The sequence below is a fragment of the Anoplolepis gracilipes genome, chromosome 1, assembly GCF_047496725.1.
Source record: "Anoplolepis gracilipes chromosome 1, ASM4749672v1, whole genome shotgun sequence".
NCBI classification, from domain to species: Eukaryota; Metazoa; Arthropoda; class Insecta; order Hymenoptera; family Formicidae; genus Anoplolepis; species Anoplolepis gracilipes.
The window spans coordinates 18,649,199-18,661,197 of NC_132970.1; the positions used below are offsets into that span (position 1 = coordinate 18,649,199).

At 30.9% G+C, this 11,999-nt stretch overlaps 1 protein-coding gene across 3 annotated transcripts; it reads right to left on the bottom strand.

The window, feature by feature from the left end:
- Positions 1 to 402: 402 nt before the first annotated feature.
- Positions 403 to 11,962, bottom strand: LOC140672261 (WD repeat, SAM and U-box domain-containing protein 1). Of its 3 annotated transcripts, none has more exons than XM_072904251.1 (19): positions 11,875 to 11,962; positions 10,537 to 10,840; positions 7,466 to 7,601; positions 7,230 to 7,401; positions 6,807 to 6,952; positions 6,437 to 6,663; positions 6,066 to 6,304; positions 5,888 to 5,978; positions 5,710 to 5,819; positions 5,506 to 5,648; positions 5,255 to 5,447; positions 5,033 to 5,178; positions 4,527 to 4,750; positions 4,102 to 4,370; positions 3,924 to 4,014; positions 3,661 to 3,755; positions 3,415 to 3,576; positions 3,202 to 3,346; positions 403 to 3,090 (listed from the first exon to the last, which is right to left on the bottom strand). In XM_072904251.1, the coding sequence occupies exons 3-19, from the start codon at positions 7,570 to 7,572 to the stop codon at positions 2,930 to 2,932; spliced, it is 2,721 nt and encodes a 906-aa protein (XP_072760352.1). In that variant the 5' UTR covers positions 7,573 to 7,601; positions 10,537 to 10,840; positions 11,875 to 11,962; the 3' UTR covers positions 403 to 2,929. The 3 variants fall into 3 exon arrangements, with proteins under 3 accessions (XP_072760352.1, XP_072760360.1, XP_072760369.1); XM_072904259.1 differs by lacking the exon at positions 11,875 to 11,962 and adding an exon at positions 7,683 to 7,760 and having other exon boundaries at positions 10,537 to 10,992; XM_072904268.1 differs by lacking the exon at positions 11,875 to 11,962 and having other exon boundaries at positions 4,527 to 4,738; positions 10,537 to 10,991.
- Positions 11,963 to 11,999: the final 37 nt, after the last annotated feature.

The window sequence follows — 11,999 nt, forward strand, 5'->3', positions numbered from 1 at the left end:
TCATAAACAGCAATTTAAAAAATCTTAAATTAAAAAAGTTTTTGTCGATGCATAAAAATATATATATACTGATAAATATGTAAATACACATCATTAATCTATGAATTTATATTTAAAGTAATCATTTAAAATGAAGTGTATTATGAATTTTTCATGCTTCGAGAATGCATTTATTATAATATAAAAACCGTAATTGGAATTATATTTTTATAATTTTCAACTACATAGAACATGTAAATCTGACGTTTGGCGACGTACGACGTGACATTAATGTGCATACAAAGATGCGCACATATAGTATATATATTTCATAAATTGGACATTATTTTTATTTAAAAAAGAATAGAAATTATTAATGCAGTTTGCGGAAATTGTCATAGGAAACTATTCATCTTTACTATATTATTATTATATCGATTTTATTATTTGTATATAGTAATACAGAAAAATCATGCTTATAACTTCAAAATCGCTTAACACGCTCAAGCTCGATTGTGTCAGACTTTCTTCGATAGATAATGCGATTTTAAACTGCCATATTCGATCGCGTTTTTACATTAAAACCTTAGAACATATATATGTAACTGATAAGGCTCATGACTGATGCATGATTTTCGGTGTCAATATGACTGTCCTTGTCCGTTTATTTATCACGATAAATATGTCTGTCAGTTATATATAATATACAAATCTTTTAACATTGACATTTGTCAATATGTATAAGTAATTATCGCGATGATCACTAATTGTTTACGCACAAGAGTGTAATAAACAATTTTAGACAGACAAGAATAGATAGATGTTGAAGACACTTATGTTATGGTGTTCAGATCGATTATGGCCCTTCCAGTTATACATGTTCTAAAATTAAAACCATCACCACATTTTGATATATTGTAATAAGTTTCAAACGATTTCTCAATTATATCACAGAAATACAGACTTTGAATTCGAGTGATAATTTGAAGACATACAATTATAAAACCGTGTTCTTAATGTGATCGAGAAGTTTGTAGAAATCACATAGAAACCTGTGTATATATATACATATATGCTAATAATTAATAAGAAACAATCATTGGTTTTAAAGAAAATTACTACGGTAGTAACCTTCGAAAAAAAAAAATTAATTGACGATTTATATTCGCGTCTGACCGTATAAATATACACGATCTTGCATCGCGTCTATTACAATTTTATATATAGTTCTTTTTGTTTATAATACTTATAAGGTTAATGTAAGAAGTAATACTGTGTGAGCATAAAATGATTATACATTTATATTGCCTATCTAGGAAGCGTATAACAAAATCTACAGCATTTACAATTAATAATAATAATACACAACTTTGTGTAATAATAATTATCGATAAGAATTAATATATAAAAAAAATTTCATTGTTAAATATTTTAAAAAATGCAACGAATAATTAAAATACTGATTCATATGATAATATATTAATGTTTGTAAACAAAAATAATATATACTATTATTACACACGCAAGCTATAACATATTTTACGAATTCTATATATTTAAGAAAATAAATATTCGATAAAATGTAATATATGTAATGCCGTAGATTAAAAAATTGATATCAAGACCTCGTCCTCAATTACATTAGGCACAAATATTTCTATATTATTATTAGTTAATTCATTCTAAAATGCATTTTTATAATGTTTAAAATTTTCATTAATTACTAAATTGAAAACTTGGTTTTCAGCCATTCTTCATTTACTTAAATCTCAATATTCTAATATAAGATTTGCAATCTTGCACCCTGTAATTGAAATAATCTTAGGATCTACAGGATGTAAATCTAAAGAATTTATCTAAAGAGAAACTGAAGAAATCACTTTCTTTAACAATAATGTTAAATTTTTTTAGTGCAAAGTTATTAACCCTGTTAATGCAATCTTACACTCAAAATTAGTTCTACTTATTAATATTTGTATCGAAAATTCCTTACACAAAATCGTAAACTCTTTGTTCCATGACACAGAATCGAATCTTCGAACAAACGCGATATTATTTACGTTATAAAAAGTCTGGAATATAAGAGAGATGAGTAAAATAGAGTGACACGAAAACACACATGTCACATTCGCAAGATGTGTGCGATTCAATTGCAAGATTTTATAAATCCTGTTTTATGCCTAGAACTAATATATAAAATCCATGCATTCTCTCGCGATATGTCTATCTACATATACATATATATGTACGTTCGCTTATTTTGTAATATCCGATATTTAGACCAATGTTTCTCCGCTATAATCTCGAAGATTGTCCATAAATTTTCGTAAACTTGTACTTGTTGCTTTGCATCAGGTATCTGGATCGTTATATAGTACATATATAGTACACGCGCTCGTATATATCATCGAATGTCCGAGAATCTTTCAACAATACTCGTTTGTAGACATTGCTTCACGATATCAAAGATCGAAGTCATCTAATAGCGGTTTTTAGATATATACCGTTTCTAGGCAAAGTTATAACAATGTTCTCGATAATACTTATTAGCATACAAAACTTATTCTTATATCACCACAATGATTCCACAATTTCAAAACATCTCGAATCAAATATAATATTACATTTCGCGAATACAAGATCTCCAGGATAAAATTCAAGAATTATTATTTTTTTCTATTTCTTAGGTATCCTGTGTGGCGGTAATAATTTCTAATTATATGAAATCATTCACAAAGTCCATATTGTTATATAAATTGGTCCGCAGATGCCGATCAATGTCCGAATTCTTTCCGATTCTTGTAAGGAGAGTGAATGTTATTGCGTTATTAAAAAACCACCGAATATCTAATAATTTACCACAGAATAAAATTGCTTATCGTGTATAATAAATTGCCGACACGTGCGCGCGTATAATATTCTTCTTTTTTATCTTTCGTAGGTGCGATTATTATGGCGGCCCTTCGCCATGGAGTAAAGTGAGTATAGCATTTCTGAGAGCGAAGTTCGGAGTAAAGGAAGTGTCGTGCAAGGATTCGTTCGTCATTGGACTAGTATATTTTCCGCACAAAAACCATTCGTTTATAGCTGCTCTCTCATAAGTAAATCCATCTGGAAATTAATTGATCAATTAGATTTATTGAAATAAATAAGTATGCGTGTAACATATAAATATTCATTCTAATATTTTTCTAATAAAGAAATGATTCATGGTATTTTTACCTGAGCATTGCACAGGTTCTTTCATTATTTCATGGGTTATAGGACATAAGAATTCATGGGGAATCTCAGACTCATCTATATTCTCCATAATATTACAATCTTCACGTTTCAGCCAATATAATTGCTTCTTTAGTGTCTCAACCGCCTACAAATATATATAATTTAAATATAATTAGTTCAATATAAGATTAGTTAAATAAATATTATATGCACCTCTTCGTCGTCTTCAATTTGCAACCGGGATATCAGCTCATTCTCCGATATGGACAACAAATGTCGTCCGGTCAATCCCAGAGGAAGCACTTTCCTAGAAAGTCTGGATAACTCGATATCATTTAACCATTTCAAAGTATCGTGCACTTTCCAGTCTGCAACCTATAAATGATAAAATGTTACCCCATTAAATGTCATGGAATATTACATATGCAAATTTTTGTGACATTCTAAAATATTACTGACCCTCTTTTTTTTATTCCTCAAACTGTCTATTAAATTACTTTGCGACACTAATTGCTGAGGTATCTTCCAAACTAAAACAGTTTTATCCAGCGCGCCTAATAAAAATATTTGTTATTACAATAAAATATCTTTATGTAATTTGGAGTCTTTTATATAAAAAAATGCGTGTGTATCCGAAGAAATTTTTATTTAAATTGAAAATTAAGCAAAAACGAAAAGGTTCATAATTTCAATAGTTAGAACAAATTATAAAATGTCGAGACCTGTAGCAAAGAATGACGTATCCTCAGAAAATGCACAGGATGTGACGAGACTGTCGTGATCCTCTAAGACGTATAGACAACTTCCGGAAAACTGAAAGCACATTGATTTTTGTAAATATATATTTACAATATCCTTCTCACGTTTATTAAAACTTATTAAATTGTCTTGATTATTTACCACACTCCATATGCGGGCTGTTCTGTCCGTTGCGACACTTCCTAGAACTTCTCCGTGGATAGGCGAAAAACGGACACACATGACATTTCCACCATGTCCGGTTAAGGATTTTTTTTCCTTATAACGCGTTCCAGTATTGCTCGAACTGTCCGGATCGGATGACGACTCGTTCAAGGAGATGATTATGTGCCATAATTTAACCAACGAATCGTTACCACATGTTGCCAATAAATATATTTGCTCATCGATGTTCCTATCTGTGTCTCTTGCTGCAAACAATTGACATTTGTCATTGATTTTTGCATTAAAAATGTATATTAATCGGTATTATTATTGATCGACATGCACTATGATAGGATTTTTAATAAGATTAAAGCCTATAGTTTAGCGGTAATAAATAAGATATCATCTTTTTCTGCACGCACTACATATAGCGGAACCTGGAGTAGGACTGAAATCGCATCCTTGGACACCCAGATCGTGACTTGCGTCGCAAACCATCAATGCTTCGGAACCGTTCTTTTCATCCAGAGTATCAAAGAGACGCCAAGTACCTTCGTTACACGCAGTCACCAAATAACGAGAATCATGTGTAAACGCAATGGCCGATATCGCGTCAGCGTGACCCTCGAAAACACTATAATATTCCCTAATGATTATTGTTAATAATCTACAAATAGCAATTTACAAATAGCTGTTTAATTTATTACGAAAGTTGCACTGAATTTTTTTATATAGACAAAATTATCGCATAAGAGAAATGATTCTATTTGAATTATATTTTTTGATTAAAAAAATCTTCGTGAATGTTAAATTATTTTCAAAGATATTCCGAAATATTTTCTCTTCATATCTATCAAAATTTATTTCTTAGAAATGAGTAGATATGAGTAGGTATTTATTTATTTTTCATTATTATCTGTATACGTACTGTAACTGCTCCACAGTCTCCACATCCCACAATGTTGTCTTCTCGTCGTCACCAGCAGTGGCAATTTTTGTACCATCCGGTGACCATCGGCATACGCGGATACCTGTCCCAGAATTGACAAACGAGGATTTTGCTTGGCTTCCATTCTGTCGAAAAAAGTTGTCATAAATAAGCAGCTAAAAATAGCCCACGATATTATATTTGCCATAAAGCAATAGTTACTTCTGTGTCCCAAACCACAGTTGTTCCATCGAGAGAGCAAGAGGCGAGCATGGAACCACATGGACTGAATTCCACGTAATTGACGCTGTAAGTATGAGCGTCGAGTGGACTGAAAGGCTTCTCTTGTATTTTAATTACTTCCTCTCCGTCTTCCTCTTCAGTTTCTATGCTCCATATACGCACCAGTTTATCGCTAAAAACAACAAAATATTACGTTTTTGTTTTGCTATTTTTACATTTCGAAGACTCACCCGGATGCTGAGGCTAGAAGATTATTTCCATAGAAAGCAACACTATTGACCGCTCCATTGTGGTCCTCCAGTCTTTGAATCAGTCGTATTTCGTTAGCATATGTTTCGACGTTTCTCATCACATCCTGTTCATACGTAGTATTCTAAAATAGAGAATTCTATTAATTGTCGTCATTTGTCGATTATTACTTACGATCAACTTACCTTTTCAGGATCATTCATAAACCACTTTGTTCCAACATTTTTTGAGAGTTCCGAATCGACAGTTAAATTCCCTGGCAAGTCCCAGACAATTACTGACTTATCATTAGAACCTGCAATTATATTAATTGCCTTGAATACGGTCATAAATCTTTTCGAAAATGTAAAAAAGATATTATACCTGTAGCTAATAAACTTCCGTCGCGCGAGAAAGCGCAACAAGCGATGTATCTGTTATGACCGGAGAGTATCGTTATTATCTTTCCTGAGCTCTATGGAAAAAAAAAATAGATTAAAGATCAGTAAAAGAACAACTGTCAAATTTTGATTTTTTTTCTAAAAGGCAAGTATCTTCTTACTGTCTCCCAAATTACTGCCGTTTTATCGAGGCTACAGCTAGCAATGTATAATCCGTTGCTGCTGAAACGGACGCAAGTTAAGGCACTGCTGTGCTTTTCCATCACCCTGCAAAGCTGTATGATGGCAGTAGAGGGTTGGGCCTCGCATTTATTCTGGCTCACTGTGATTTCCCACAATTTCACATCGTGATCATTACCACACGAGACCAGGTGATAAAGCTTAGTGTACGGTTCATTACCTGCATAATAATTACATCATTTATCAAGACAAATTTTAACAATATGACAAATTTTGACAGTACGACAAATTTTATACATTTAATTCAGTTTTTAGATTTAATCAAATAATATGTATGACATGGCTTGCGTACATGTGACTTCTTGAAAAGTGGAGAAGTCACAACAAACCACTCCCATATCGTGAGCATCATCAATTGAAACGAGTTCGGCGACATCTTCATTGCTAGACGTACAAGTGTCAATTAGCTCGGCAGTGGAAAACAGCTTTAGGACACCCAATGTGCACGAAGTAATCAGCCAGCTAGAATCTGGCGAAAAAGACAAGCTCTGTACGGCACCCTCGTGTTTTTGAAAGCACCTAGAACCATGTGATAATGTTTATAACATTTAATCGAAGAGAGAGAGAGAGAGAGAGAGAAAGAGAGAGAATGCAAATTTTTATAACAGTTATTAAAAAAGAACTAACAATTTTGACGAGAAGACTCTTATAAAAAATCTTGCCTGATTAAATTGCGATGAACCAGATCCCAAATACAGACTTGCCCATTATCTCCGGCGGTCGCGAGTAACGTCGAATCCGGCGAAAATCTGCAGACTCTCACCGCTTCACCGCCTATCTGTACCATGGTGTGTATCTTTGTCCCCGTCTTTGAGATAAAATAAATTTATATCAATACAAGCAATAATAATTGCAAAAATATAATTTACAGTTATAGATTTTTTACGTTAAACGACTTTATATTTCTTTTATCATTATTTTCGTAATAAAAAGACTGCACTAATGCGCTCTACTGATACTATACGTACGTATAAAAAAATTTACTCGGCTGTGTAATTTTAAAATAACAAAAAAAGTCTAATGACTACTAATTATTTTTACAGATTGTGCGTTTTCATTTTATTTTTACATATTTTTAAACTTACTCGCAAGTTCCAAAGCAGCGTGGTACCGTCTATGCTGGAAGTGGCTAACATGGTGGATTGGGGGCTGACTTTGACCGAGGTCACGCCGTACTTGTGCCCCATCAGGGGTGAAAAATAAGCTTCCACATAGCCAGTGCCGGGCTGCCATTCCCAAACTCGAACACGTTTGTCCCTGCGTATGAAAGAGATGTGTAATCATAAGCATTCTATACCGTGCATCGATAACCGATATTTACCCAGATCCCGTTATCAGCACGCAATCACCAGCGAAATCGACGCTGTTTACATCGCTGGTGTAAACTGTGAGAGTCTGCAAGGCTTGCACGTCGCCTATGGCAGTCATGTTTTTTTTCAGATTAACGGCTTACTTAGCTGTAAAGATATATATAATATTAATCAGCTATGTACGTCACTTGTCAAAGTCAAGTCGATGTCATATGAAAGAGCGCCTACTATATAAATGACGATGATCATCAATCTTTTAATGAGAAGAGATAGCTACGTAGTTCGCATCGCATTTTGTCTTTCTATCTATTAAAGAATAAATGTTGAATTTATATTAGAATAATTTCTCGATTAAAAAATAAGGTCATCGTTAAGTTGTCACACTTTGATGATATCAAATTATTATGATGCGCGCCGTAGGTGTCTTTTTAAAGTTGATATATTCTTTTGCGTTGGATATATAAATAATATATATAATATATAATATATATATGTATATATATATAAAACAGCTAAGGATAAAATATATATGTATATATTCTGTCCTTAGTTATTATATATAGTAATGTCGAAAGGGTAACGAGACAGGAAAAGAGAAGCACCTTTAACCTTCGCTTTTCAAATGTTCACAAACGTGTGCTTACGAGTTTCTCAATAATATATACATTCCGAATCGACTAACTATTCTACAGGTGGGTATATAAGACACCCACGGATCTGAAGTTTCTATAAGAGCCTTGGCATTGACCGTATCACAGTTTGTTAAAAGGCACTCTATTGCTATTGATTTGCTATATTTCATTTCATATTTCATGCTAAATTTCATTTCTAATTGACGACATACAGCATTGAAATAAATTATTGATATTCCACATGAATTAACTCTCTGTCTGCAACATGTAATTTAATACCTTGCATCTACAATCTGGGTTTTTTAAGTTTTTACATTGTTCTGCAATATATAAAAATTTGAAAAAAATTATCATGTACTTGTGAAAGCTTTAACAATAAGTTTTTACCATCATATAAGTTGGATTGTATTTTACTTATTTTTAATTTAATAAATTTAAATCGGAGTAAAAAATTGGAAAAACGTAATTTTGATTAAAAATTCCTAACTTTTATATTTATTTTTTAAATAAAAAAAAAAAAATAGACTATGATACTTCAGGATATATACTTAAAAAAAATAGTGTATATTGACTTCAAAAAGTTGAATTATTTGTGGAATATCTAAAAATGAAGATTTTTATAAAAAAGAAATTTTCATGCAAAAGAAATAAAATTATTTTTATAAATTTAATTACTATTATATTTTAGTTTATTTTTATTGAAATGAATACACAAAATATTTGACGCTAGCTTGATCGAGCGTACTAAAAACTAGACGTAAAGGCCATCTTTGAGTGATACGAGCTGTCAAATAACTCTTACATTGCTTGTCAAAAGGTGTCTATGCCTCTTTTTAAAATTAGCGTCAAAGGAATGTAAAACACGAAAAAAATCCAAATTTTTTGTTGGGAATATTTATGTCATTAAAGACTCAGACATAATTTTGAATTATTTTTTTTTTTTTTACGAAACAAATAATATTGTACATTGTACATTAACGTGTCTTTATGCTTATGTAATCTCAATACCAACAAATTTTTTAGGAAAAAATACCATAGCACGTGGTGTATTAATTGTTTTAAAATTTATACCATAGCACGTGGTGTATTAATTGTTTTAAAATTTAATTAAAAAATCGCCTGGATCTTAAAAAATCCACCATGCCAACAAAGAGATAAATATCTATTGTTATTTAATTGTGAAATTAGATTTGTCTGATTTTTAAGACGAAAACAAAGAAATGCTAAAGGTACAATTCTATGTCGTATTAAATAATTTTTATAATGACCGTGCTGCACACAAGCAATTCCGTATTATTGAAAGTACTTTAAAGCCTATACGATAAATGTATAAACAAAGTGACAAGTTTTTATAGAAAAATGTCAGACATAAGAATTTAATGTTGACTTAGTTACACGTGTAAGAGTTTAACACTGACGTGTATGTACATCAAATCTATTGATTGTATTTATCTTCTATCTCTATATGAATGTGTACATACACGATGTCACATTATTATAGTCAATGATTATTATAGTGAATAAAAATAGAAAAATAAAAAACTTGGCTTATATACTACCTATAAAACATTCGTCATTATTAATGATAAGATAAACAACTTCTAACAAATAACTACTCAAGATAAAACTATAATGTCGTGTGATAAATAAAAAAAAAATATTGCTTGTGCATATAAGGTCGCGATAATATGCGATATTATCTATTTTGCGCTAAAGAATTTGATGCAATTATCGGTGCATTATATTTATTTTGAAGGCACTAACAAATTATTATACGTGTAATTAAATATCCTATCACACAATTTAAAATTTTTAGTATTATATATAATATTAAATGACATAAAAATTATGTAAAGTATTATTACCAGTTTAAATATTTCGATTCTGAAATATACAAAATTATTTAGCCATAAAGTACATCATATACAATAAAAATATGAATAATGAAAAATAATGTATGAGAGGAGTTAGGAATCTTATGGATACATTATCAAGTGTGTTAATTGATATCTGTTAAATTAGAATTGACTGTGTTTTTTTACGTTAGAAACTAGAAAATACAACGTTCACCGAAGAGTTGAATGACTCTATAATATATTAGTATATATGTCTAGTGTTAATTCTTTCTAACATAAGAATAGCTATTTAATAATAATTGATCTGTAATAACTTGCGTGGGGTGTTGCTATTTTTAATTTATTATCACGCCAATAAATCTTAAATAAACCTAAATTGTTGACTAACAGTAAATCAGGATTTAATTAAGCGCGGACACAAATCAGCTTTCGATTTTGCTCCTATTTTAAATTGATATTTATTTAAAAAATAACATCAAATTATTCATTTTACATTTCTAACACACTTTGTGAAGGATATTATGTATGTATATATAATTCTTCAATTTTCTTGTATTTTATTTTACGAAAAATTATCATTTCTCTCCTACTCACTCGTAACGAAGGCACATGTTCCAAATACTATAGTCGACGCTCTCTCGCCTCAGTGCTTCGTTGTCCCATCAACAAACATGCACGAAATACATGATTTTCATGATTCTAGGCTACGCTGTGAAGCGATGTCACATATTATTTATCACGATCAACATAGTGTTCCTGCCGACGAGACACTTCGAACAGGATACCCCGGACAGGGCACCTGTCACAATGAAGTTAAACGCGCTAAACGCATGTCCACTGGCGTCCAGATCAATATTACGGAGGCGTAATGTGAGATATAAACTGTGTGTGGTGTTTACTGCAAAATACGTTATGTTGTGTGTATAACTGGTCTTCTTTTCACAGTAACCGCGCGAAAGGAAATATTTTCATAATTAAACACTTGCACTTATCATATAGATGTTATCATTTTTTCATTATCTCCGGAGAGAAAAAAAAGCATATACCTAATGTAAGATATATGTGCTAACGACAATTTGCAACGTTATGTATACGTATGTATATACATTTATTTCAAGTTAATAGCGAAATATATTTACTCAAAATATATTTTATTTAATATTTACAATTATATATTTATAAGTAATAAAAAAAATATACGTATATAACACGTATATAGTTGATACAAATTTTATCTTACCTTTTTATTAGACGAATATACGAAGAATCCATTAAACAAAAAATTAGTTAATATTTGTTTCAATTCGAAAGATAAAAATTGAAAAATACATATACAATGAATTTTTTATACAAATAAATAAATAATTTTTTCCTGGCTATATTATTAATACAAATGACAGCAAGTACAAAAAATGCATTTATTAATAATAATGGAAATTATTATATTTTATTTATTAATTTGGCTTGTTTTATTCATTTATTTATTACTTTAAATTTGCATTTAACGTCAAGATTCAAGATCCGTCTGATACCTATCGAAATCCGTGAAAAAATCTCTTTAAAGTCATTTGTTTGGTAATTGACACAGTTTATATACGCGTACTGTAATACGTCTCGAAAAATTATCAAATAAGTTACTGTGAAAATATATTTTGACAAAAAATAAAAGTCAAGACAAAAGAGAGCAAAACTAAAAAAACAAGATAGTTTTGCAGATTTAAATTCGACTAAATATCTATATTAAATACAAGCAAGAAATCGAAGGAGGTTAAATGAGTTTGTCCTACTTTTTTCAAATCGTATTCACCTAATTATTGCAAATTTAATCACAAATTTCAAATTCCGCGGCTATCTCACAAAATCAGAGCTAATAGCTGTATAGTATTGCGTCCAGCATCCAGTTTTGGATTTCGGACGAAAATCAACACATACCTATAGAGAAAATCAGCTGTTTGTTCTATCCAAACGCATGCGCGAACTGACAGGTACTAAAAGCACGTGAACGCATACGTAAACAAAATGAGAATCAAGATTGGAGGTTAATCTGTGGGTGGAGT

What these genes read in the sequence shown, in the direction of transcription:
- LOC140672261 (XM_072904251.1), bottom strand. Translation starts at nt 7,572, where the DNA reads ATGACTGCCATAGGCGACGTGCAAGCCTTGCAGACTCTCACAGTTTAC. An exon ending in CGGCAGTAATTTGGGAGACA is followed by an intron (nt 5,979 to 6,065) that starts GTAAGAAGATAC and finishes TTTTTTCCATAG; the next exon opens with AGCTCAGGAAAGATAATAAC. An exon ending in TACGTCATTCTTTGCTACAG is followed by an intron (nt 3,756 to 3,923) that starts GTCTCGACATTT and finishes TATTTTTATTAG; the next exon opens with GCGCGCTGGATAAAACTGTT.